The sequence below is a fragment of the Scyliorhinus torazame genome, chromosome 9 (genome assembly GCF_047496885.1).
Source record: "Scyliorhinus torazame isolate Kashiwa2021f chromosome 9, sScyTor2.1, whole genome shotgun sequence".
NCBI lineage: Eukaryota > Metazoa > Chordata > Chondrichthyes > Carcharhiniformes > Scyliorhinidae > Scyliorhinus > Scyliorhinus torazame.
Genome location: NC_092715.1, coordinates 273,467,808 through 273,492,372, shown reverse-complemented (window position 1 = coordinate 273,492,372; position 24,565 = coordinate 273,467,808). Strand labels below are relative to the sequence as shown.

At 51.3% G+C, this 24,565-nt stretch overlaps 1 protein-coding gene across 3 annotated transcripts in view; it reads right to left on the bottom strand.

The window, feature by feature from the left end:
- LOC140429922 (ADAMTS-like protein 1) overlaps positions 1–24,565 on the bottom strand; it is a 489,170-nt gene that overhangs the window by 187,944 nt on the left and 276,661 nt on the right. For 2 of the 3 annotated variants that reach the window (XM_072517517.1, XM_072517518.1), the window contains exons 12-13: positions 21,654–21,801; positions 5,692–5,776 (exon numbers count right to left, since the gene is read on the bottom strand). In XM_072517517.1, coding sequence (XP_072373618.1) covers positions 5,692–5,776; positions 21,654–21,801 — 233 coding nt within the window. Of the gene's footprint in view, positions 1–5,687; positions 5,777–21,653; positions 21,802–24,565 lie in introns of those variants that run through there. The other variant, XM_072517519.1, reaches the window with a different exon arrangement.

The window sequence follows — 24,565 nt, the reverse complement described above, 5'->3', positions numbered from 1 at the left end:
CACACTTTTCTGCATTAAACTCCATTTGTCACCTCTCAGCCCAGCGCTGCAGCTTATCTATGTCCCTCTGTAACTTGTAACATCCTTCCGCACTGTCCACAACTCCACCGACTTTAGTGTCATCTGCAAATTTACTCACCCATCCTTCTACGCCTTCCTCCAGGTCATTTATAAAAATGACAAACAGCAGTGGCCCCAAAACAGATCCTTGTGGTACACCACTAGTAACTGGTCTCCAGTCTGAACACTTCCCATCAACCACCACCCTTTGTCTTCTTCCAGCTAGCCAATTTCTGACCCAAACTGCTAAATCTCCCTGAATCCCATGCTTCCGTATTTTCTGCAGTAGCCTACCGTGGGGAACCTTATCAAACGCTTTACTGAAATCCATATACACCACATCAACTGCTTTACCCTCATCCACCTGTTTGGTCACCTTCTCAAAGAACTCAATAAGGTTTGTGAGGCACGACCTACCCTTCACAAAACCGTGTTGACTATGTCTAGTCAAATTATTCCTTTCCAGGTGATTATACACCCTACCTCTTAGAAACCTTTCCAAGATTTTGCCCTCAACAGAAGTAAGGCTCACTGGTCTATAGTTACCTGTCTCTACTCCCCTTCTTGAACAAGGGGACAACATTTGCTATCCTCCAGTCTTCTGGCACTATTCCTGTAGACAATGATGACTTAAAGATCAAAGCCAAAGGCTCAGCAATCTCCTCCCTAGCTTCCCAGAGAATCCTAGGATAAATCCCATCCGGCCCAGGGGACTTATCTATTTTCACACTTTCCAGAATTGATAACACCTCCTCCTTATGAACCTCAAGCCCTTCTAGTCTAGTAGCCTGAATCTCAGTATTCTCCTCGACAACATTGTCTTTTTCCTGAGTGAATACTGACGAAATATATTCATTTAGCACCTCTCCTATCTCCTCGGACTCCAAGCACAACTTCCCACTACTGTCCTTGACTGGCCCTACTCTTATCCTAGTCATTCTTTTATTCCTGACATATCTATAGAAAGCTTTAGGGTTATCCTTGATCCTACCTGCCAAAGACTTCTCATGTCCCCTCCTGGCCCCTTAGTGTCCAAAAAGGTTAGATGGGGTTACTGGGTTGCGGGGATAGGGTGGAGGTGTGGGTTTAGATAGGGTGATCTTTCTAAGGGCTTGTGCAAATTTGATGGGCCAAATGGCCTCCTTCTGCACTGTAGATTCTATGAACAATGTTGGTACCTACATGGACCACAACAACTAGGTCCTCCCCGTCCCACATCACAATTTCTCCAGCCCTGAGCAGATGTTCCGAATCCTGGTATCCCGCCTGGACTCTCATTCTTTGTTGCAGAGATTAGTGTCAAATCCCCCTCAATATTCTGTCCCTTGAACCACTCCTTTTCCTTTTTTCTCCCCTCACTTGAATGACTTCCTGTACCCCAATGTCATGGTCGGTTTGCTCCTCCGCCCTCCCATCTAAAGAAGCTCAAGAAAACTCAGTGCTCCTGCCCTCGGAGTCTCCTCCCCTCCCTCACTCACAGTGCTCCTGCCCTCGGAGTCTCCTCCCCTCCCTCACTCACAGTGCTCCTGCCCTCGGAGTCTCCTCTTACACTTACTCCGGGTGTATTTGACCCGGATCAAAGTGACATCCAGGAGCTCCCACATACTGCAGCTGTGACACAGCACCTGTCCTCCATCCTTAATGGGTTCCAATTAACGATCTGAATAATTTTATTAAATTATACATTTTACTTTTGTGTTTATGAGTTTTATTAACCTTACTACCAGTTGCTGGACTATTTTGGTTTATTTGCTTATCCCAAAAGAAACTCACAGATCACTGTTGCCTTCAAACTTTATACCCAAGTATCAGTAATCTTAATAAATGAACCCACAACCTGTTTGGCCAAACCCCAATGAATGATTGGTGCCTGTGTCTTGTACAGTAAATAACCCCAAGGATTATATAATAATACAACAACCACACCAACTCAATGGGAATGAAACTCACTAAAAAGAAAATAATGTGCATTCTGCCAGGAACAGCTCGCATGGCAAAGTTACACTTTCTCAAGGAACAGTTTAGTGAATGAGCCTTTACTCCCTCCCGATGTGTATTCCGCAACTGATGAATTTCCTCCCAAGTGAAACTTGCCCTTCTATCTGCCAGGTTCGGTTTGAGAGCTGGAACAATGGATAAACCCACTATCATGTTTCAACAGCAAAATGTGATATTTTTGGTTAATCTTTACAATACAGTCAAATATGAATAGCTGGTTTCATAAATGGAACAATTATCACCAATCCTGGGAAGATTGTATCAAGGTCAGCGTTTGTGAAGAGGGAGCTTTAACTCTAGATTTGGTACGTGTTAATGCGCTACACCGAACAGTACTTGCTGCTAGCTCAGGATACATGGATAGGATTCGACAGTTTGGTGTAGAGTAGTGGATTTATGCACAGACTGAATTACGCCTGTTGATGTTTACCACAGGGATAAATACAACCTCATCATTCTAAACAGCACAGTAATATGGGGCTGTCCTTGTACTGCTCCTATAAACAAAACCAGGCGTTCAATTGCACCATCTGTTATTCACATCTTTACAACTTTTTTGTGGGAGATTTTAACTCTGTTGGGTAGAAACAGTGCAAGGTGGAGTTTGAACTGAATTCCTGCCCCAACATTGCTTTCACCTGACCTTTCACCTGAGCTTTCACCTGACCTTTCACCTGACCTTTCACCTGAGCTTTCACCTGAGGTTTTTCCTGATCTTTCACCATTTCCATCAATAATTTAAGATCATAATAAACACAAGCAGGAGTCGGTCATTTGTCCCCTTGAGCCTTGTCCACCATTCGCCTGTCTGCCCCCTTCCCCCCCTCCCACCCCTCCCCTCCTCCTTGTTGAACAAAAATCTATCAAACTGAGTCTGGAATATATTCAGTGATTCAGCTTCCACTGCTCTCCAGGGAAGAGAATTCGACTCTCAGAGAGAAGAAACTTTTCCTCATCTTCACCTTAACTGGGAGCCTTTAAACTGTGACCCCTAGTTTTAGATTCCTCACAAGGGGAACCTTGAACCAAAGATAAATCCATTAACCAGATTAAACAACAACATTTGATATTTTCTGGATATCAGGAATGTTCCTCCTGGCTCCACCGGATTTAAAACAATATGTTTTTATTAACAGACTTTTCCACTCATAACAAACAAAATACACAATCAACACGGAAAATGGATGTTATAAAACGCAATATTAGAAAACAGAACAAACCCTGTAAAACACACCCAGGAGGGAAACCCCCTCCCCCAAACCCCCTCCCCCAAACCCCCAACTACTCACCGATACTAAACCCATCAAACACGTGAACCTGGTTCAACAGCAGCGTCACCTCCCCCATCTCACCCCCATTAATGAGCTGAATTTACTGCCCCCAAGGATAAAACAAACCTCACAAAATAGAACCCCTACCAAGCGGAGTACCCAGCAGGGGCAATAGAATTCTAACTGTAATGCAAGGAACAAGAGAAAACACTTCTTTTGGAGTTAGATCCCCACTAATTAAACAAAGGATACCTGAAGCAAAAATCCTCCATCATTCCCCCCAAAAACAGAGAAAACAAGAACATATTTCACCCTCAGACATCAATGATTCTCTAAGGACATCCCAATATTCCCCCCAACTCACAACAGTCAAAGACCAAACAAAGCATCATTCATTTGAACCGAGTCCATGCTTCTTAACAAGTCTCCATTTCAGGACCCGCTCTTTTTCCTGGAAATTACAGAATGCACTATTACTGTACATGGCTCGTTCAGCCGGGGGTTTGGACAAAGGGTCCGGTGGGCTCTGTCCGGAGGGGACACAAGTCCACCCTCCCCATAATTTTCCCAAACATTTGCACAAGATACTTGGTACGATTTGGGCCCTCAATGCCCTCCTCAAACTTCAAGACTGAGATTCTGCGTCCCCGATCAATTCTCCAGGTTGTTGGCCTTAGCCTTCAGCTTCTCCTAAGCAGCCACCGCTATTTCCCCCTGCGAGGGGAGCTGCTCACTCTGCCTCGCCACTGCTTTTCCCAAACCTTCACCTTGCTTTTTCAGTGATCCAGCTATTTCCAGTTTCAGCCAAACAGGGCCCTGAGCTTTCTTCAACGGAATTTGTACGTTGTCTTCCATCAGTACTTGTCGAAGTGGGTGTGGAATTCCTTGGCCAGCACAGTACCCGGCACGTCTGCAGTAATCGGGGAGGTCGCTGTCCTCACCCCCGTCATTTGTTTGCACTGAGAGGCTGTGCGATTCCTCCGAATCGGTCAACGAGTTGCTTTCTGTGGCTTGTTTATTCCCGTCTTTTGGCATTGGAATGGTTCAGGGATCCTTTATGTTCCACAAGGAATGTTTTAATGTGAAAATGTCCCCCCCAAAAATGAGCGAAAAGGCCGCTCAAATCCGGATCCCGATGGAAGTTATCCTCACCTCACACAACGTCACCAGAAGCTCTACAGGAATAACTTCTGCTGCTACCCACGCCTTCCCCATCTCCTCTCAACAATCCCCCTGCCAGCTGGGCAAACCTTCCCTGGTCAATATTGCAATGGCCCAGAGCCAGTGAGCTACAATGGGACATCTGCTTGGTGGTATGGGCCTGGAAATGGGCCGCATGTCCTGCCTGAGGGATCCTACAACTTCCCCGACTCACTCTGTCAGCCCCATCGTTCAACCTATTTATATTTATTGGTGACATTTAGTGTCTAAAGGAAAGGACTGTGAGTGCTGGTGGGATGGAACACGGACAATCCCAACTTGTGCACCACACAGCTGGATATAAAATAAATCATCTTCCATTTTAATATGAACAACACACCCTAATCTGAAAAGTAGTTTCTTGTCTACAGACATTACATGATATTTTTTGTGTTTTTTGTGCACAAGTGCCAGGGTCAGCAGCATTCCCGACACAGTCAGGATGGAGGCCCAGACTGGGATCAATTACATTTCGCAAAACTTCGAAAATGTATAAAAATTGTTCCAAAGTCTCTCCAAATATTGCAGGATTGGAAGTGGGTAAATGCCCCTGTGAAACAGCCCTGCTCGGGAGGCCCGTAAGGTCACAGATTCTCTCCGTGTCTCTGTTGAATTGGCCAGTTTCACCCTGGTTGTGTGGGTGCTCAAATGAGCCTCAGTGAAAGTGTCGGTCTCACATTCCACATTCCGGCAATGTTATCATTCCCGTCACTGTCAGATATTCTACTGATATTCAATGTGAACGTTCAGGCATGAAAAAGGTACGTGGGTGATGTACTGGAGGGTGTCAGCCTCCATCAAACAATCAAAGCAGTGCCTCCAGCTGACAGAGAGACATAAATGGGGATGTAAACTGCAGCAATGCACTGCAGGCAGTCTGACGGGACTGCTAGATCTTGTTAGCTCACTTATTCAGACAGACAGCTTACTGGTAATATGTGCAGCTCTTGCACAGAGGGAAAATAGTTAACATGAACAGTAAACCCACCCTGGAAAAATGGAACGTGGCTTTAGCTTCCTGTCGAAGCACGGCTCGATATACATATCAGATCAAATTTACATGATCAGCGTTTGGCAGGAAATTTCAATGTGGGTTAAGAGGCTCATTCTTATTGAATTTGAAACATGCTGAAAAATTCAAACGAAATACCAACAGACTCACGAAGGTTCTTGAGAAACGGTCAGTAATTCCTCGAGTTCCTGGGCTTGTTTATACCATGGCAACTTAGCTTCCACAGGGACCTTCTCTACAAACCAAACAAACATATCAAATTCACCCTGATGGCTTTAGAAAGACAGTTTTAGTCAGAAGCTGCACATTCTGGCAATTGCCCTCAGTCAAAACCATTTGGGGGTAATAAAAATTGTTAAAGTTTGAAGGTGTTTTCTATTTGGGATTGTTTGTGCCTATGCTCTCGTGCCAGTTCTTTATTTGTTAATTGATAAATAAGCTGGAGAGTTTTACATATTTACCTTTATGTATCTGCAGATATAAAGATGGGACAGTTTCGTACAATAAATTGCCATTAACGTTCAGTGTGTGCTTACTTGATAACAGTAATGATTTATTTAAACCCCTCCCACAGTGTTGCCGCTTTCTCCGTCTGCCCTACAAACCTTTATTCCCCAGCTCACTATTTTCCTGACTCAAACCTTTTTACCCCACCCCCTCTCTTTTTCTTATAGTTGGTCACCTTGCCTTCAGCCAAGTAATGATTGGAATTCTATCCCTCAATCTCATTTCCTTTAACACTCTAATGACACCACCTCTTTTTTTGACATCTGTGATTCATTATTTACCAATGTCAGTGGTTGATGATCAGAAATCAACACTTTATTCAATAATAACATTGTTCAGCCAAACTTTGGGACCAAATTTCCTTGGACTAAATAAACTCTGAAGTGGCCAAGCTGGGCTGCAGTTAGCATCAGAAACAATGTTGGGGTGAAGGGGCTGAAGCTCCCTCTCAGATAGTCCACCCAGGGGATTGTTAAAGGGCTGATGGAAACCACATGTGCTGTTTAACGAGGCTGTACAACATTGCGGGAGAGAGGACTTGGCCTCCCCTACACCTCCAGCTGCGTGGCTGTGAACCATTTGTTGTTGAGGATTTCGATCTCTATTTACTGTTCATTACCTGAGGAATTTTAAAACCCATCCGCAGCTTCTGGGAAACATTGTCAGGACTTCAGCAACATTTTATCAACATTTATTCTGGAAATTCCCTGAGGACTTCACGCAGAATGAGTGAGCGCTGTTATTCCTGTACCATAAAGGAGAAAGGAAGTGCTTGGTGATTAGCATCCTGCTCAGACTCCCCGCACCTGGAGGTCACTGGGGTGGGAGCACAGCCAACACGAGACAACACCCCCTCCGTCCTCCTCTCCTCTCCAGTTATGAGTTGGTTGGTTTGCCCGACACAGGCTCTCTGTCCATGGCCCTGTGTAACCACCAGCATCCTTTCCTGGTGCACAGAAACTAAATTTGACCCCATTGTAGTCACCACAGGCAAAGGTCAGAGGTTAACAGCGCTAGGACTCTTTACGATATATTCATTACCCAGACCTTAGTGCGCAGAGCACAATTTCAACATTTACCAATGTTCTGAAACTTGGAAATATTGTGTGAAATGTGAGGAAGGCAGTGTAGAACGTCTAAAGGACATGGACAAGTTAGTGGTGTTCAAGATCTGGGGCGTCATTCTCCGACCCCCCAGAGGGTCGGAGAATGGCCGTTGGCCGCCGTGAATCCTGCCCCCGCCGGTTGCCGAAGTCTCCGAAGGGAGAAAAGTCGGCGGGCGTTAATGGCGCCGCTGCCGCGGAGAATGTCACGGGTCTGCGCAAGGCAGCCGATTTTCGGCCTGCCGATATTCTCCCTTCCGGATGGGCCGAAGTCCCGTCGACGTGATGACCGTTCACGTCGACGTAAATCAAACCTCCTTTTCATCGGCGTGACCCTGTGCTCCAGGGTCACGCCGACCAGCGTGGAGGTGAGTGACGGCCTGGGGGGTTGGCTCTGGGCAGGCGATGGCGTGGCCGCAGTCTGAATGTGTGGGGGAGAGGTGTGTGTAGGGTTTTGTGTGTGTGTGTGTGCGGCAGGGGGGGGGGGGTGGTTAGATTGGGCTGGGCTCCGGGGGAGTGCCGGGAGGGGGGTCCGTGCCGGGGAGGAGGATGGGGGGTCCGTGCCGGGGAGGAGGATGGGAGGTCCGTGCCGGGGAGGGGGTTGGGGGGGTCCGTGCCGGGGAGGGGAATGGGGGGTGGTCCGTGCCTGGGAGGAGGATGGGGGGGTCCGTGCCGGGGAGGGGGATGGGAGGTCCGTGCCGGGGAGGGGGATGGGGGGGGGTCCGTGCCGGGGAGAGGGATGGGGGGTGGCCGTGCCGGGGAGGAGGATGGGGGGGGTGTCCGTGCCGGGGAGGAGGATGGGGGGGTCTGTGCCAGGGAGGGGGATGCGAGGGCAAGTGAGTTGGTCCACCTGGCCAGGTGCCAGCCTCCAACAGTTGGACCCATGCGGTCCATGCCACCTGGCTGGGGGGAAGGAGGGGATATGGGCAATGATGACATATCATCGTTCCCCTCCCCCCACCAGGCCGTCATGTTTTCAGATCATCCAGCGATGTTGGCCGCCATGGCGGCAGCCGCTAATGTCTATGTTGCCCTGGATGAGGAGGAGGAGCGTGCCAGAGAGGCGGCGCAGGCTGCCGCAGAGGGGCAGGCGGCAGCCGCCCAGGCTGGAGGGACACCTGACCGACAGGACGAGGAGGGGGAGGAGGACGTCGCGGCCCCACGGCAACGGAGGCACCCGAGGGCGCCCCGTGTGTACCGGCCCCGGCAGTCATACCAGGACCTCACGAACCGGGAATGCAGGAGGAGACTCCGGATGAGGCGGGAAACCGTGGCACACATCTGCCACCTGCTGGCACACCTGTCACCGCGTGGCACTGGCGGGGGACACACACTCCCCATGTCTGTCAAGGTTACGGTGGCCCTGAACTTTTATGCAACGGGGTCATTCCAGGCACCGAGTGGAGACCTGTCCGGCATATCGCAGACATCGGTGCATCGGTGCATCCGGGCAGTGACAGATGCCCTATATGCCATGGCGCACCGCTACATCCGCTTCCCTGTGGACCGGGCCAGACAAGATACCCGGGCCGTGGGCTTCTCTGCCGTTGCCGGGTTCCCCATGGTCCAGGGCGCGATCGATGGGATGCACGTCGCCGTGCGGTCACCTGCAGATAACAGGGCCATGTTCACCAATAGGAAGGGGACCTATTCGATGAACATACAGGTGGTCTGCGACCACCGCATAATGATCCTGCACGTCTGCGCCCGTTACCCAGGCAGTGTACACGACTCATACGTGTTGTCGCGGTCATCCATCCCCGGCATGTACGAGGGACGCCATCCCCGGCTGAGGGGCTGGTTGCTGGGCGACAGGGGCTACCCATTGCGATCGTGGCTGATGACGCCTATACGGAGGCCATGCAATGAGGCGGAGAACCGCTACAATGATGCCCATGTAGCGACAAGGGGAGTGATAGAGAGGTGCTTTGGCATGCTGAAGATGTGTTTCAGGTGCCTGGACCTCTCTGGGGGCGCCCTCCAGTATCGGTCAGATAGGGTCGGCCGCATTATTGTGGTGTGCTGCGTCCTGCACAACATAGCCCAGCAGAGGGGCGATGTGCCGCAGGCAGAGGAGGGCGGAGTGGAGGAGCAGCAGGAAGAGGCGCAGTCCTCCCCAGATGAGGGGGATGGGGGCAATGGTCAGGGTAGACGGGCTAGACACAGGCGGGTGGCTGTCCACCGTTACCGGCTGGCCCAGCGGGCACGGGACAGACTGATAGCCGCCCGCTTCACTGACTAGATGGGTGTGGGAATCGGGTAGTACGGCCACAGACCACACACCATGGCAACAGCCAACAACCCACACCCCCCCACCCATCCACCCACCCAGCACCCTCACCCCCCTCCCCAACCCCACCCACCCCACCCCCATGCACACCACCCCCCCCCATTGCCGATCCACCTGCGGCACAATGGGCCGGGCTCACACAGTTGCAGGTGGACGCGTGTCTATTGCAGGCCATGGAGGATGATGACAACCCGCCCTGCGATGAGCTCCTGGCTCCACATCGTTGGACTATGTCTGACCCATGGCCACAGTACCACCATCCACCCGGACCATCCCTGCATGCGGCTGTGACACTGCAGCGAACGGTCCCGTCCTCTGCCCGGGGGGGATGTTGATGGCGGCCCAGGGGGAAGGGGCAGACTCACCTGGGGCTGAGGTAAGACCACCCCTCACACACACACACTTGCGCTCAACGTACATGACACCCCCGCATGCTTTGGACAGAGCACAAAGGCAGCTTCTGTAGGTGTAACATTGACTTTAATAACCAACGGAGTTCATGCACGTGCCCTAGCCCCTAAAACTCATCTGTGCCCTGCACCCGTGCCAACTTACTCAGTGTCTAGTTGTTTGGCCTTACGGGCCCTTTGACTACGTCTACGTGGTTCCCCAGACGGTACAGCAGAACTGGAGGTGGACTCCTGTGATTCCTACCCTCTGACACTGGATCCCTTTGGCGGCCGTTTCCTGGGGCATCCTGGCCTAGATGGGCCAGGCTGTGGCCCGGGCGACTGGGATGGCGAGCTGCCAGCCTGTCCTGCCCGTTGCCCACCCGATGCACCTGGGACGGAAGGGGGGGGAGTCCGAGGTGTTGCGGTGTTCCGGGACCTCCCCTAAAGGGGGGCCCGGGACGGACCACACCACCTCCTCCTCCCTCGGGGTGCCCGATGGCCCCCAGGCCTCTACATGGGTGGGGGATGCGAACAGACTGGCCATCCGATGCCCCCCCGACATCTGGCGCTGCCAGTCCTGGAGGCCCGTGCTGGTATCGACAGGGGTCTGCAGGTTTGCAGCCATGGAGCCCAGGGGGTTGGCAAACCCTGTCTGTGACAGTGCGACGCCGGCTCGCACATGGCCACTGGCGCCGATGCCCTCAGCGATGGCCTGCAGAGACTGGGCCATGGCCTGCAGAGACTGGGCCATGGCCTGCTGAGACTGGGCTATGGCCTGCTGAGACTGGGCCATGGCGTTGAGCGCCTCTGCCATCTGGCGCTGGCACTGGCTCATGGCCTCCTGTGAGAGGGCAGCCATGTCCTGGGCCACAGACGCCGCCTGCACGGAAAGCCCCAGGCCTCGCAAACCGTTCCCCATGTCTGACACCGTCGCACCCATTGCCTCCACCGCGGACGCCACCCGTGCGGTGTCGGACTGGGTGGCACGCATGACCGGCACCACTCCCAGCTCCTGGACGTGGGTGGACTCCTCCACCTGCGACCGCAGCCGCCGCAAGCCGCCCGTCACCCTCTTCGCTCGTCTCCGGGTCGGTGGTTGCATCGGATCTATGTGTGGGTGTGGTAACTCCAGGAACCCGGGATCCATCTGGGCGGCAGATGTTCGCTTGGCCTGGGCTGCCCTCCGACCGCCTGGCCCCTCTGCTGCTTCTACCTCCACCTGTTGGTCCGGGACGGCTGTGTTGTGCGCACCAGTGAGTGTACCAGTCGCCTCATCACTAAAGTGCCCAACCGAGGTGAGTGTTTCTGCGATGGTGGAGGGTGTTGGTGACAGCAGTGGCGTTGTGTCGTGCTCTTCGTCCCACCCTGAGTCCATGGCACTTTGGGGTGGGGGTTCGTCTCCACCCATCCACTCTGAGTCACTGTCCGGTATTTCGTCTTCCTGGGTAGTGCTGTCCCGGGTACTGCTGTCCTGGGTACTGCTGTCTCGGGTAGGGGTGTCCAGGGTAGGGGTGTCCCGGGTAGTGCTGTCCCGGGTAGTGCTGTCCCCGGTAGTGCTGTCCCGGGTAGGGGTGTCCTGGGTAGTGGTGTCCTGGGTAGTGGTGACCTGGGTAGTGGTGTCCTGGGTAGTGGTGTCCTGGCTCGGAAGTGACGGGGGCCTGTGGCTGCCCCTCTCGTCGCTGGGGGGGCACACGCCTGCATCGTCGCACCCGCACGTGACGGGGGCGTCATCTCCCTGTTGCTCCAGGTCTCTCCGTCTCCCGTGGTCTCCAAGGGACATCCTGCGGGCGTCGCATGCCGGAGGGTCCGGGTCTCTCCGTCTCCCGTGGCCTCCGAGGGGCATCATGCGGGCGTCGCATGCCGGAGGGTCCAGGTCTCTCCGTCTCCCGTGGTGTGCGAGGGGCTTCCTGCGGGCGTCGCATGCTGGAGGGTGCGGGTCTCTCCGTCTCCCGTGGTGTGCGAGGGGCATCCTGCGGGCGTCGCATGCCGGAGGGTCCGGGTCTCTCCGTCTCCCGTGGCCGCCGAGGGGCATCATGCGGGTGGTCTGCATCTGCGGGGATGGGTGCCTCGACGTTTGGTCCTGCGATACACAATGAAGCATGCATGGTTAGACACGCAGGCAGTGATCAGGTGATATGGGGGAGGGGGATATAGGGGAGGGGGGATATGGGGACGGGCTGTCGATGGCTCATTTGCTAGTACGCCCCCGACCTCTGCATCAGCAACCTCCCGGTCCTCAGGTCCGCCAGCCAGTTCCAGGGCCCTTTCCTCATGTTCGGTCAGTGGCCTCTCATCAGCGGGGCCTCCTCCAGTCCTCACATGCTCCCTATTGTTGTGTGCGCGCTTTTCCTGTTGGGGGGGGGGTGAGGGTGGTGGCAGGGGTAAAAGGCAACAGTGTTAGGCAGGTATATGAATGCACGCCATCGGTTGCGCGTGTATTGCAGAGGTTAAGGTTAGGGCTGGATTCACTTGGGGATATGGGGGATATGGGGGAGGGGCGATATGGGGGATATGGGGGAGGGGGGATATGGGGGATATGGGGGAGGGGGATATGGGGGATATGGGGGAGGGGGGATATGGTGGAGGGGGGATATGGTGGAGGGGGGATATGGGGGAGGGGGGATATGGGGGAGGGGGGATATGGGGGAGGGGGGATATGGGGGAGGGGGGATATGGGGGATATGGGGAGGGGGGAATATGGGAGAGTGTGGATATGGGGGAGGGGTGATATGGGGGAGGGGGGATATGGGGGAGGGGGGATATGGGGGTGGGGGGATATGGGGGAGGGGGGATATGGGGGAGGGGGGATATGGGGAGGGGGTATATGGGGGAGGGGGATATGGGGGAGGGGGGATATGGGGGAGGGGGGATATGGGGAGGGGGATATGGGGAGGGGGGATATGGGGGAGGGGGATATGGGGAGGGGGATATGGGGAGGGGGGATATGGGGGAGGGGGATATGGGGAGGGGGGATATGGGGGAGGGGGGATATGGGGGAGGGGAGATATGGGGGCGGGGAGATATGGGGGAGGGGGAGATGGGGAGGGGGAATATGGGGAGGGGGATATGGGGAGGGGGATATGGGGAGGGGGATATGGGGGAGGGGGGATATGGGGAAGGGGGGATATGGCGGAGGGGGATATGGGGAGGGGGGATATGGGGGAGGGGGGATATGGGGAGGGGGAATATGGGGAGGGGGGATATGGGGAGGGGGATATGGGGGAGGGGGGATATGGGGGAAGGGGGGATATGGGGGAGGGGGGATATGGGGGAGGGGGGATATGGGGGATGGGGGATATGGATATCGGGCAGGGGGGGGGAGGCTCACCCTGCCTGCTCTGACGAGGTCGTTCACCTTCTTGTGGCACTGGGTGCCTGTCCGTGGTGTCTGGGCCGCAGCGGTGACGGCCTCTGCCACCTCCCTCCACAGACGCCGGCTGTGGCGTGGGGCAACTCTGCGGCCGTGCCCGGGATACAGGGCGTCCCTCCTCTGCTCCACCGCGTCCAGGAGCACCTCCACATCCCGTGACTGGAACCTCGGGGCTGAGCGGCAGCCGGCCATCCGGTCGGGTGTTCCGGTCGGGTGTTCCGGTCGGGTGTTCCGGTCGGGTGTTCCGGTCGGGTGGGGGGAGCAGCGCGGCCTTATGAGCCGTCACACCGTGCGGCGTGTATGACGCTGCACGGCGTGAACCACGTGAGCAAGCGCGGATCCCGTCACGTTGCTGCTAGCCCATTTCGGGCCGGAGACTTTGCAACGATTTTTCCGGCGTGATGCAGGTCGGATTTGCGCCGTTTTTTGCGCCGATCGGCGGACTTTGCGCCGATAACGGAGAATTTTGCCCTTGGAGAGAGTAGATACGGAGAAACTGTTCCCATTGGCGGAAGGATTGAGAATGAGAGGAAACCAAGTCAGCATTATCGGTATGATTTCCTGCACCTGAAGGTGGTTGGAAAGTTACTGACACCCCGTCCTGTAAATCCTGCATCTCCAGCTGTGATGGCATTAATCTTTCCAGAAGTGTGATACCTGTCTGGATTGCAAGCTAATTCCTGGGAGCGTGCAGCCTTCTGATTGCCCGCTCATTTGGGAGCTCCTACCTCCCACCTGATATGCCACAGTATGTGCAACACCTATCCCAAAGGTAGAAGAGTTTAGAACTAGAGGCATAGGTTTAATGTGAGAGGGGAGAGATGCAAAAGAGACCAGACATTTCTTCACACAGAAGGTGGTGAGCATCTGGGACGGGCTGCCAGAGGCAGTGGTAGAGGCGGGTACAATTATTTCCTTTAAAAAGCAGTTAGACAGTTACTTGGGCAGGGTGGGTATAGAGGGAAATGGGCCAAATGTGGGCGAGTGGGACTAGCTTAGTGATAGAAACTGGGCAGCATGGACAAGCTGGGCCCAAGGGCTTGTTCCATGCTGTAAACATCTATGACTCTAAGGTAATTGGCAAACAAAGAAATGGAGACTTGAGGAAAAACCTCGTCACCAGCGAGTGGTTAGGATCTGGAATGCACTGTCTGTGAGTGTGGTGGAGACAGATTCACACAGCGAGTGGTTAGGATCTGGAATGTACTGTCTGAGAGTTTGGTGGAGGCAGGTTAAAACCGCGAGTGGTTAGGATCTGGAATGCACTGTCTGAGAGTTTGGTGGAGGCAGGTTAAAACCGCGAGTGGTTAGGATCTGGAATGCACTGTCTGTGAGTGTGGTGGAGACAGATTCACACAGCGAGTGGTTAGGATCTGGAATGCACTGTCTGTGAGTGTGGTGGAGACAGATTCACACAGCGAGTGGTTAGGATCTGGAATGCACTGTCTGTGAGTGTGGTGGAGACAGATTCACACAGCGAGTGGTTAGGATCTGGAATGTACTGTCTGAGAGTGAGAGAGACAGATTCACACAGCGAGTGGTTAGGATCTGGAATGCACTGTCTGAGAGTGTGGTGGAGGCAGGTTAAAACCGCGAGTGGTTAGGATCTGGAATGCACTGTCTGTGAGTGTGGTGGAGACAGATTCACACAGCAAGTGGTTAGGATCTGGAATGCACTGTCTGTGAGTGTGGTGGAGACAGATTCACACAGCGAGTGGATAGGATCTGGAATGCACTGTCTGTGAGTGTGGTGGGGGCAGGTTCACACAGCAAGTGGTTAGGAATTGGAATGTTCTGTCTGAGAGTGTGGTGGAGGCAGATTCACACAGTGAGTGGTTAGGATCTGGAATGTACTGTCTGTGAGTGTGGTGGAGGCAGATTCACACAGCGAGTGGTTAGGATCTGGAATGTACTGTCTGAGAGTGTGGTGGAGACAGATTCACACAGCGAGTGGTTAGGATCTGGAACGCATTGTCTGAGAGTGTGGTGGAGACAGATTCACACAGCGAGTGGTTAGGATTTGGAACGCACTGCCTGAGAGTGTGGTGGAGGCAGGTTCACACAGCGAGTGGTTAGGGTCTGGAATGTTCTGTCTGAGAGTGTGGTGGAGGCAGGTTCACACAGCGAGTGGTTAGGATTTGGAACGCACTGTCTGAGAGTGTGGTGGAGGCAGGTTCACACAGCGAGTGGTTAGGGTCTGGAATGTTCTGTCTGAGAGTGTGGTGGAGACAGATTCACACAGCGAGTGGTTAGGATCTGGAATGTACTGTCTGAGAGTGTGGTGGAGACAGATTCACACAGTGAGTGGTTAGGATCTGGAATGTACTGTCTGTGAGTGTGGTGGAGGCAGATTCACACAGCGAGTGGTTAGGATCTGGAATGTACTGTCTGAGAGTGTGGTGGAGACAGATTCACACAGCGAGTGGTTAGGATCTGGAACGCACTGTCTGTGAGTGTGGTGGAGACAGGTTCACACAGCGAGTGGTTAGGATTTAGAACGCACTGTCTGAGAGTGTGGTGGAGACAGATTCACACAGCGAGTGGTTAGGATTTGGAACGCACTGCCTGAGAGTGTGGTGGAGGCAGGTTCACACAGCGAGTGGTTAGGGTCTGGAATGTTCTGTCTGAGAGTGTGGTGGAGGCAGGTTCACACAGCGAGTGGTTAGGGTCTGGAATGTTCTGTCTGAGAGTGTGGTGGAGGCAGGTTCACACAGCGAGTGGTTAGGATTTGGAACGCACTGTCTGAGAGTGTGGTGGAGGCAGGTTCACACAGCGAGTGGTTAGGATTTGGAACGCACTGTCTGAGAGTGTGGTGGAGGCAGATTCACACAGCGAGTGGTTAGGATCTGGAATGTACTGTCTGAGAGTGTGGTGGAGACAGATTCACACAGCGAGTGGTTAGGATCTGGAACGCACTGTCTGTGAGTGTGGTGGAGACAGGTTCACACAGCGAGTGGTTAGGATTTAGAACGCACTGTCTGAGAGTGTGGTGGAGACAGATTCACACAGCGAGTGGTTAGGATTTGGAACGCACTGCCTGAGAGTGTGGTGGAGGCAGATTCACACAGCGAGTGGTTAGGGTCTGGAATGTTCTGTCTGAGAGTGTGGTGGAGACAGATTCACACAGCGAGTGGTTAGGATTTGGAACGCACTGTCTGAGAGTGTGGTGGAGACAGATTCACACAGCGAGTGGTTAGGGTCTGGAATGTTCTGTCTGAGAGTGTGGTGGAGACAGATTCACACAGCGAGTGGTTAGGATTTGGAACGCACTGTCTGAGAGTGTGGTGGAGACAGATTCACACAGCGAGTGGTTAGGATCCGGAATGTTCTGTCTGAGAGAGAGACAGATTCACACAGCGAGTGGTTAGGATCTGGAATGTACTGTCTGTGAGTGTAGTGGAGGCAGGTTCACACAGCGAGTGGTTAGGATTTGGAACGCACTGTCTGAGAGTGTGGTGGAGACAGATTCACACAGCGAGTGGTTAGGATCTGGAATGCACTGTCTGTGAGTGTGGTGGAGGCAGATTCACACAGCGAGTGGTTAGGATCTGGAATGTACTGTCTGTGAGTGTAGTGGAGGCAGGTTCAATCGGGCTTTCAGTAGGGAATTGGATTATTATTCAAAAGGAAGAATATTCAGGGATATGGAGAGAAGATGGGCGGTGGCGTTAGGTAAATTGTTCTTTCTGAGGGCAACACAGACATATTGTACCTAAATGCGCGCAGTGTACGGAACAAGGTAAATGAGATTGTTGCGCACATTGAAATTGGCCGGAACGATGTTGTGGGCATCACAGAGACGTGGCTGCAAGGGGATCAGCGTGGGATCTAAATATCCACGGGTATGTGTCCTATCGAAAGGACAGGCAGATGGGCAAAGGGGGCGGGGTTGCATTGTTAGTAAGGAATGAAGTTAAATCGATAGCAAGGAGCGATATAGGATCAGAAGGCATAGAATCTCTGTGGGTAGAGTTGAGGAATCGCAAAGATAAAAAGACCCTGATGGGAGTTATGTACAGGCCCCCTAGCAGTAGTCAGGATGTAGGGCAGAAAATAAATCTGGAGATAGAAAAGACATGTAAAAAAGTCAATATTACAATAATCATGGGGGACTTCAATATGCAGGTGGACTGGGAAAATCAGGTTGGTAGTGGATCCCAAGAAATTGAATTTGTGGAATGTTAAGAGATGGTTTTTTGGAGCAGCTTGTGCAGAGCCTACTAGGGAACAGGCAATTCTGGATTTGGTGATGTGTATTGAGACAGATTTGATTATGGAACTTAAAGTGAAGGAACCCTTAGGGAGCAGTGACCACAATATGATAGAATTTGAAATGAAATGAAATGAAAATCGCTTATTGTCACAAGTAGGCGTCAAATGAAGTTACTGTGAAAAGCCCCTAGTCGCCACATTCCGGCACCTGTTCGGGGAGGCTGGTACGGGAATTGAACCGTACTGCTGGCCTGCCTTGGTCTGCTTTCAAAGCCAGCGATTTAGCCCAGTGTGCTAAACCAGCCCCATTTACCCTGCAGTTTGAGAGGGAGAAGCTGCAATCAGATGTTACGGTATTACAATTAAACAAGGGTAACTACAAAGACATGAGGGAGGAGCTGGCCAGAGTTGATTGGAAAAGGAGCCGAGCAGGGAAGACAGTGGAACAGCAATGGCAGGAGTTTTGGGGGTTATTAGGGAGGCACAACAGAAATTCATCCCAAGGAGGAGGAAACATGCTAAGAGGAGGACAAGGCATCCATGGCTGACGAGGGAAGTCAAGGACAGCATAAAAGAAAAAGAAAAAGCATACAAAGTGGCGAGAATTAGTGGGAATACAGAGGATTAGGAAGCCTTTAAAAGTGAGCAGAAGACAACTAAAAAAGCAATAAGGGGGAGAAGATGAAGTACGAGTGCAAGCTGGCTGGTAATATAAAAGAAGATAGGAAGAGTTTTTTCAATATATAAAAGATAAGAGAGAGGCAAAAATAGACATTGGACCACTGGGAAATGTGGCTGGAGAAGAGATAATAGGAAACAAAGAAATGGCAGAGGAACCGAACAGTTACTTTGCATCAGTCTTCACGGTGGAAGACACCAGTGGGATTTCAGAGCTCCAGGAGAGCCAGGGGGCAGAGGTGAGTGCAGTGGCCATTACTAAGGAGAAGGTTTGAGAGAAACTGAAAGGTCTGAAGGTGGATAAGTCACCTGGACCGGATGGACTACACCCCAGGGTTCTAAAAGAGATAGCTGAGGAAATTGTGGAGGCATTAGTGATGATCTTTCAGGAATCACTGGAGGCAGGAAGGGTCCCATAGGACTGGAAGGTGGCTAATGTAACACCCCTGTTTCAGAAGGGAGGGAGGCAGAAGACGGGAAATTATAGGCCGGTTAACCTGACTTTGGTCATTGGTAAGATTTTAGAGTCTGTTATTAAAGATGAGCTCGCGGAGCACTTGGAAGTGCATGGTAAAATAGGACTGAGTCAGCACGGCTTCGTCAAGGGGAGGTCGTGTCTGACAAATCTGTTAGAGTTCTTTGAGGAGGTAACAAGCAAGTTAGACAAAGGAGAACCAGTGGACGTGATTTATTTAGATTTCCAGAAGACATTTGACAAGGTGCCGCATAGGAGACTGTTAAATAAGTTAAGAGCCCATGGTGTTAAGGGTAAGATCCTGGCATGGATAGAGGATTGGCTGACTGGCAGAAGGCAGCGAGTGGGGATAAAGGGGTCTTTTTCAGGATGGCAGCCGGTGACTAGTGGTGCGCCTCGGGGGTCTGTGCTGTTACTAAGTTTGCAGATGATACAATGATTTGTAGAGGGACAGGTAGTATTGAGGAAGCAGGGGGGCTGCAGAAGGACTTAGACAGGCTGGGAGAGTGGGCAATGAAGTGGCAGATGGAATACAATGTGGAAAAGTGTGAGGTTATGCGCTTTGGAAGGAGGAATGGAGACAGACTATTTTCTAAATGGGTAAACGCTTAGGAAAGGGACTTGGGAGTCCTTGTTCACGATTCTCTTAAGGTTAACGTGCAGGTTCAGTTGGCAAAAGTCTGGCCAAAGGGCCTCATTCTGTGCTGTAATCATTCTATAATTCTAATAGTTGGCAAAAGAAAAATAGATGGAATATTATCCCTATGACACAGTCGAAAAAGCAAATTAAGACTTAATCAGACACCGTTGGCTGTATCTCCGCCACGCCACTTTTCTGCCCCGACCCGCCGGCGGGAGTCTCCGTAATACCGGCCGGTCAATGGGGTTTCCCGTTGTGGGGCAGCCCCACGCCGTCAGGAAACCCCCGGGCGCCGGCACAATGGAGACTCCCGCCGGCGGAGAATCCTGCTCCGTACGTCAGTATTGCATCTCCTGCCCTGACAGTAAAATCCAGATGGGAACATTTAAAATTGAGCTAAAAACATTTGGAGTTTTTTTTTTAAACAGGCAGGCCCTTGGAGAACAGAGGGAAAATACCTAAGTTGGTGGTGGGGTGGGGAGGTTACTGCTTTGTAACCTTAACAAAAGTCTCTGCATTGCTGCATTAAGCATTCTTCTGTTTCTTCTATTTTCTGATTAATTTATTCACTGAGTTAAGATATTTTGGTCACAACAGTTCTGATTTGACCCTGTTGAGGTGAATTCTCATACAGCGCAGCGTGATACTACAATTATATCCTTTTATTTTGGAACAGCTCATTAGAATAATAAGCTCCTGGGCAAACAAAATCAGCTTCTCTTTTGGAACAAATGATAGTTTTTCCATTCACATTCTCGTTTGGAGAAGATCAAAAAGTTTTCAAGTTGGATCGATCCCAAATGTCTACAGGGATCAAGTTTGGAAATATACTTAATAGAAATTGTATGAAACATGGATAAACTTGGATAGAAAAATAACTTTAGCTCTCGGGGTGAATTTTATGACTTTGCTCCAGCATTGAGATTCTTCCAACAGGAAATTCAGAAGCAAGGTCAACAAGGACAGATCAACATCTACAATCTTCATTCGCTGTGAAATGTCTGTGCACCATAAACTAGAGTGTTTGAATCCCGATCATTAGCAGCTCATCAGCAGTCAGTCCATCCCTGGTCAATGCTGAGGAAAGTTTCACGCATCAAACCTGTGCCCCAAAGCCACTCGATAAATTCAGGCTGGACAGTATTGTGTGGACTGCAAGTTAAAATTTGATAAGTCCAGGCAAGAGGTAATGGTGGAGAGAAAGGAACAGTATTCCTGTGAGGTCCACGGGAAATCACCTGTTCCTTTGGCCTGTTCAAAATAATTTCATAGAATTTACGGTGCAGAAGGAGGCCATTCGGCCCATCGAGTCTGCAGTGGCCCTTGGAAAGAGCACCCTACCCAAGGTCGTCACCTCCACCCTATCCCCGTAACCCAGTAACCCCACCTAATCTTTTTGGACACTAAGGGACAATTTAGCATGGCCAATCCACCTAACCTGCACATCTTTGGACTCTGGGAGGAAACCGGAGCACCCGGAGGAAACCCACGCAGACACGGGGAGAACGTGCAGACTCCGCACAGACAGTGACCCAAGCCGGGAATCGAACCCAGGTGCCTGGAGCCGTGAAGCAACTGTGCTATCCACTGTGCTACCGTGCCGCTCCATATTTACCTTTTGAGGGTCTATAGCTCAACAAGCAGAATCCCGCCCCTGATCTCAGAGGGGCAGAATTGCATTGACTACAGACCAGAGAGGGGACACAGACACATTAACCAGTGGTCAAGGAACTTTCCGGGAGGGGTCAGAGTTTCTTTGACCTCTGGTCAGAGGGGGGACAGAACCACACTGACTGATGGTCACAGAGGGAATGTAGCTACTTTGACTGGTTATATCCTTGGGCCAGTAATGAACCTGTATGAAAGTGACAGTCAGCTGATCATTGGCAATAACAGAGCTGAGGTCACCTCTTTAATGCTACAACGTTAAAGTAAATCTCGCCTGTATCAAGGTACAAAACCCAATGAATATATATTTCTTTTACTGTATAGTTTTATCCTGTTCCCACTTTTTTTATTTGACAGATTTCCTTTGTATAAAAAATTAGGAAAGTGAACAGAAAGTTTGAAAGGAATAAGCCGGAGCGTGCAGACACACAGCTTCTCAGAATAAATCCAAAACTGAGAATTTCTCTCCTGTTAGAATGTTCCGGGAATTGTGGTCAAACTCTGTGTACATGGAAGTAGCTGCGGGGAATTCATACCTGTGGGATCACACTGATAAACTAATCGGTTATTCCACCATTAATCCAATATTTCAGCCTCGCCATCGAGGTGTGCAGTATGATTGTGGGAACATTGAATAACTTTCCTTTACCCACTGTGTAAATGAAGAAATTAATACATCCTTAAAAATCTATTAAAGCTTTTGTTAAAATAACAAAGTAATTTGACTCATTCATTCAGTAACATAGCACCTCATTATCATCAAGAAATCAGTTTTACCTTTTGGTCTATAACACGGAACGGTGACAATACATTCTTCCTTGATGTGAGGTTTTGTTTTTGCATTACAGCCGCCAGCATGGAGTCCTCTGTGGTCAATGCACAGGACCACTCTGTACCGGAGCCCCTGTCCACATGTGACTGTACACTAGGGAGAGACAGTGCAACAATATACATATGGTCAGTGCTAATGCCACAGCTGCTAAAGACAGCTTGCAGAAAGTTAATTAAATAACTTAAACATATTCAAAATAAGACAACACAAGGCAATGAGTGTGATTGTTATTCCAATTATTGCTGCCAAAGGAAGCACTTCAATCTAAATGAAGGACAGTATAGCATGCTATTGAAATTTCATGGTCTGAAATCATCAGTAAGTGATGTTGTTTAGCTGCGCTTGGGCCAGTGCAATACATTCTAGAGGTTACCGTCTGAGACATTCATCGTAAGGGAGTACTGAGTCAAATAATCCTGCAGCTCCAAGGGCAGATGGGAACAGCCATCCAGAGGAATTTCCCCATCCAAAACCTCTTACAAATCAAAGGAATGTGAAGGTGGGGATTAGACTAATTTTTGATGTTCGTACAGACAACTTTGTCAAGGAACCATGCTAATGAAAATAATACATTTTAATTGCCTGAAAATTACCCCATTTCCAATTACCAATCGTATAAAGATCAGCTGAACCTTTGGCAAAACTGGGTGAAAGAATAGAGAGCCCTGGGGGGGGGGGGGGGGGGGGGGGGGGATTGTAGATGGAGCTTTGAAGGTGATAGGAAAAGTTGATAAGACTGTTGAAAAAAGTATATGGGATCCTTGGTTTCAATCGAAGAAGCGTGGAAGACAGAAGCCTTTTTAAAATGTTTTTATTGGAGTTTGGTGGCTCTTTGCTTCAGACTGTTCCATCTTACAATTACGTCCCTGCCAACCGAGGTTATAAATGATTTACATCTCTTTGCTACACAAGTGGTGAAAATTTATATTAGTGTTATCGAGTATATACGGGGAACATTGGAAAAACAGAAAAAAACAGATGGAATAAACTAACGAGACAGAACAAGAAAACACAGAAAAAAACAGGTTGTCTATTTACATTGCATTAACTGGCGTCTGTATAAATATAGATGCTGGCTTCAATTTCGGAACTCCTTTTACTTCTATACATTTCTTGAGACTATCTACAGTTTACATTTTATTCGGCATATCCGTGTGTGGGCACCGACCACCCTCGGTGTGTCGGGCAGATTTCCCCTTTTCCTCTCTGTGGTATGGCTGCTCCCTCTGCCCACCCTCCCCACTTTGCCTCCGCCCTTCCCTTTCTCTGGCTGTTCCTCCATGCCCCCCGCACTCCCTCCTCCCTCCCTTGCCACCCCCTAGTTGCTGGTCTTTGGAGAGGTAAATTGTTTCCATGTCTGCTGGAAACCTTCGCCTGATCTCCTTATTGCAAATTTCATTTTTTCTAACTTCAGGAACTCCGCTGGGTCGGAGGGCCAGTCTGACGCTCTGCTGACCTCCAGCCGAGCAGAAGTCTCCGCCATGCAATCAAGGAGGTGAAGACCAGGGCTTTGGCCCCTCTCTCCATGAAGAGCTCTGGATGCCCCGAAGACCACCACTGAGGGTCATGGCTCCATTTTTACCCTCATAACTCGGGACATGGCCTCGAAGAAGGACGTCCAGAACCCGATGAGTCTGGGGCAGGACCAGAACATGTGGGTGTGGTTGGCCGGACTCCCCGACACCACTCACACTTGGCCTTCACCTCCAGGAAGAACCCGCTCACCGTATCCTGGTCAGGTGCGTCCTGTGTACCCCCTTTAGCTGCGTTAGGCTCAGCCCTGTGCATGAGGAGATAGAGTTGACCTAGTGCAGAGCTTTGATCCAGAGACGTCCCCCTATCCCCATGCCCAGTTCCCCCTCCCATTTCTCTCGCTTCTCGTCCAGTGGGGCCCTTACCTCAGCTAACAGTCGTCCGTAAATGTCGCCACATTTACCTCCCCCTGTCTAGTCCGTCACTAGTTGTCTGTCCAGTAGGGATATCTGGGTGAACTTCGAGGTCTCCCTGCAGAGGAAGTCTCACAACTGCAAGTTCCCTTTCGGGAGCTGGAGCTTCTCCGTTATGGGCGGTATGGTAGGATAACAGTGGTTAGCACGGTTGCTTCACTGCTCCAGGGTCCCAGGTTCGATTCCCGGCTTGGGTCACTGTCTGTGCGGAGTCTGCACGTTCTCCCCGTGTGTGCGTGGGTTTCCTCCGGGTGCTCCGGTTTCCTCCCACAGTCCAAAGATGTGCAGGTTAGGTGGATTGGCCATGATAAATTGCCCTTAGTGTCCAAAAAAGTTGGGTGGGGTTACTGTGTTATAGGTATAGGGTAGGGGTGTGGGCTTAAGTAGGGTGCTCGTTCCAAGGGCCGGTACAGACTTGATGGGCCGAATGGCCTCCTTCTCCACTGTAAATTCTATGACTCTATGATATCCCCCCAAAGTCGCTATTCTACTGTTCACGTATATATCTCGTACTGTCAGTAACCTCTCTGTCCTCGCTCCATATCTTGAAGGTGGCGTCTACTTTCACCGGAATAGATTTATGGTTCCTGCAGATGGTGGCCGCAGCAAACATGTCATCCAGTTTGAAATGGTGTCTGAGCTGGTTCCAGGTCCTTAATGTGGCTACTGCCACCGGGCTCCTCGAGTATTTAGTTGGGAGGGGCTGGGAGTGAGGCGGTGACCAGAGTCCAGAGGGATGTCCCCGTACAGGAGGCCTCCTCCATCTGGACCCATTCCGCCTCCGGCTCTCCCAGACACACCCGCACCCTCTCTGTGCTCTCTGCCAGTGATAGAATAGGAGGTTCGGCAGAGCGAAGCCCCCCATGCACCGCCCTCTTAGTTGGACAATTTTATGGATCCTCAGGTTCTTT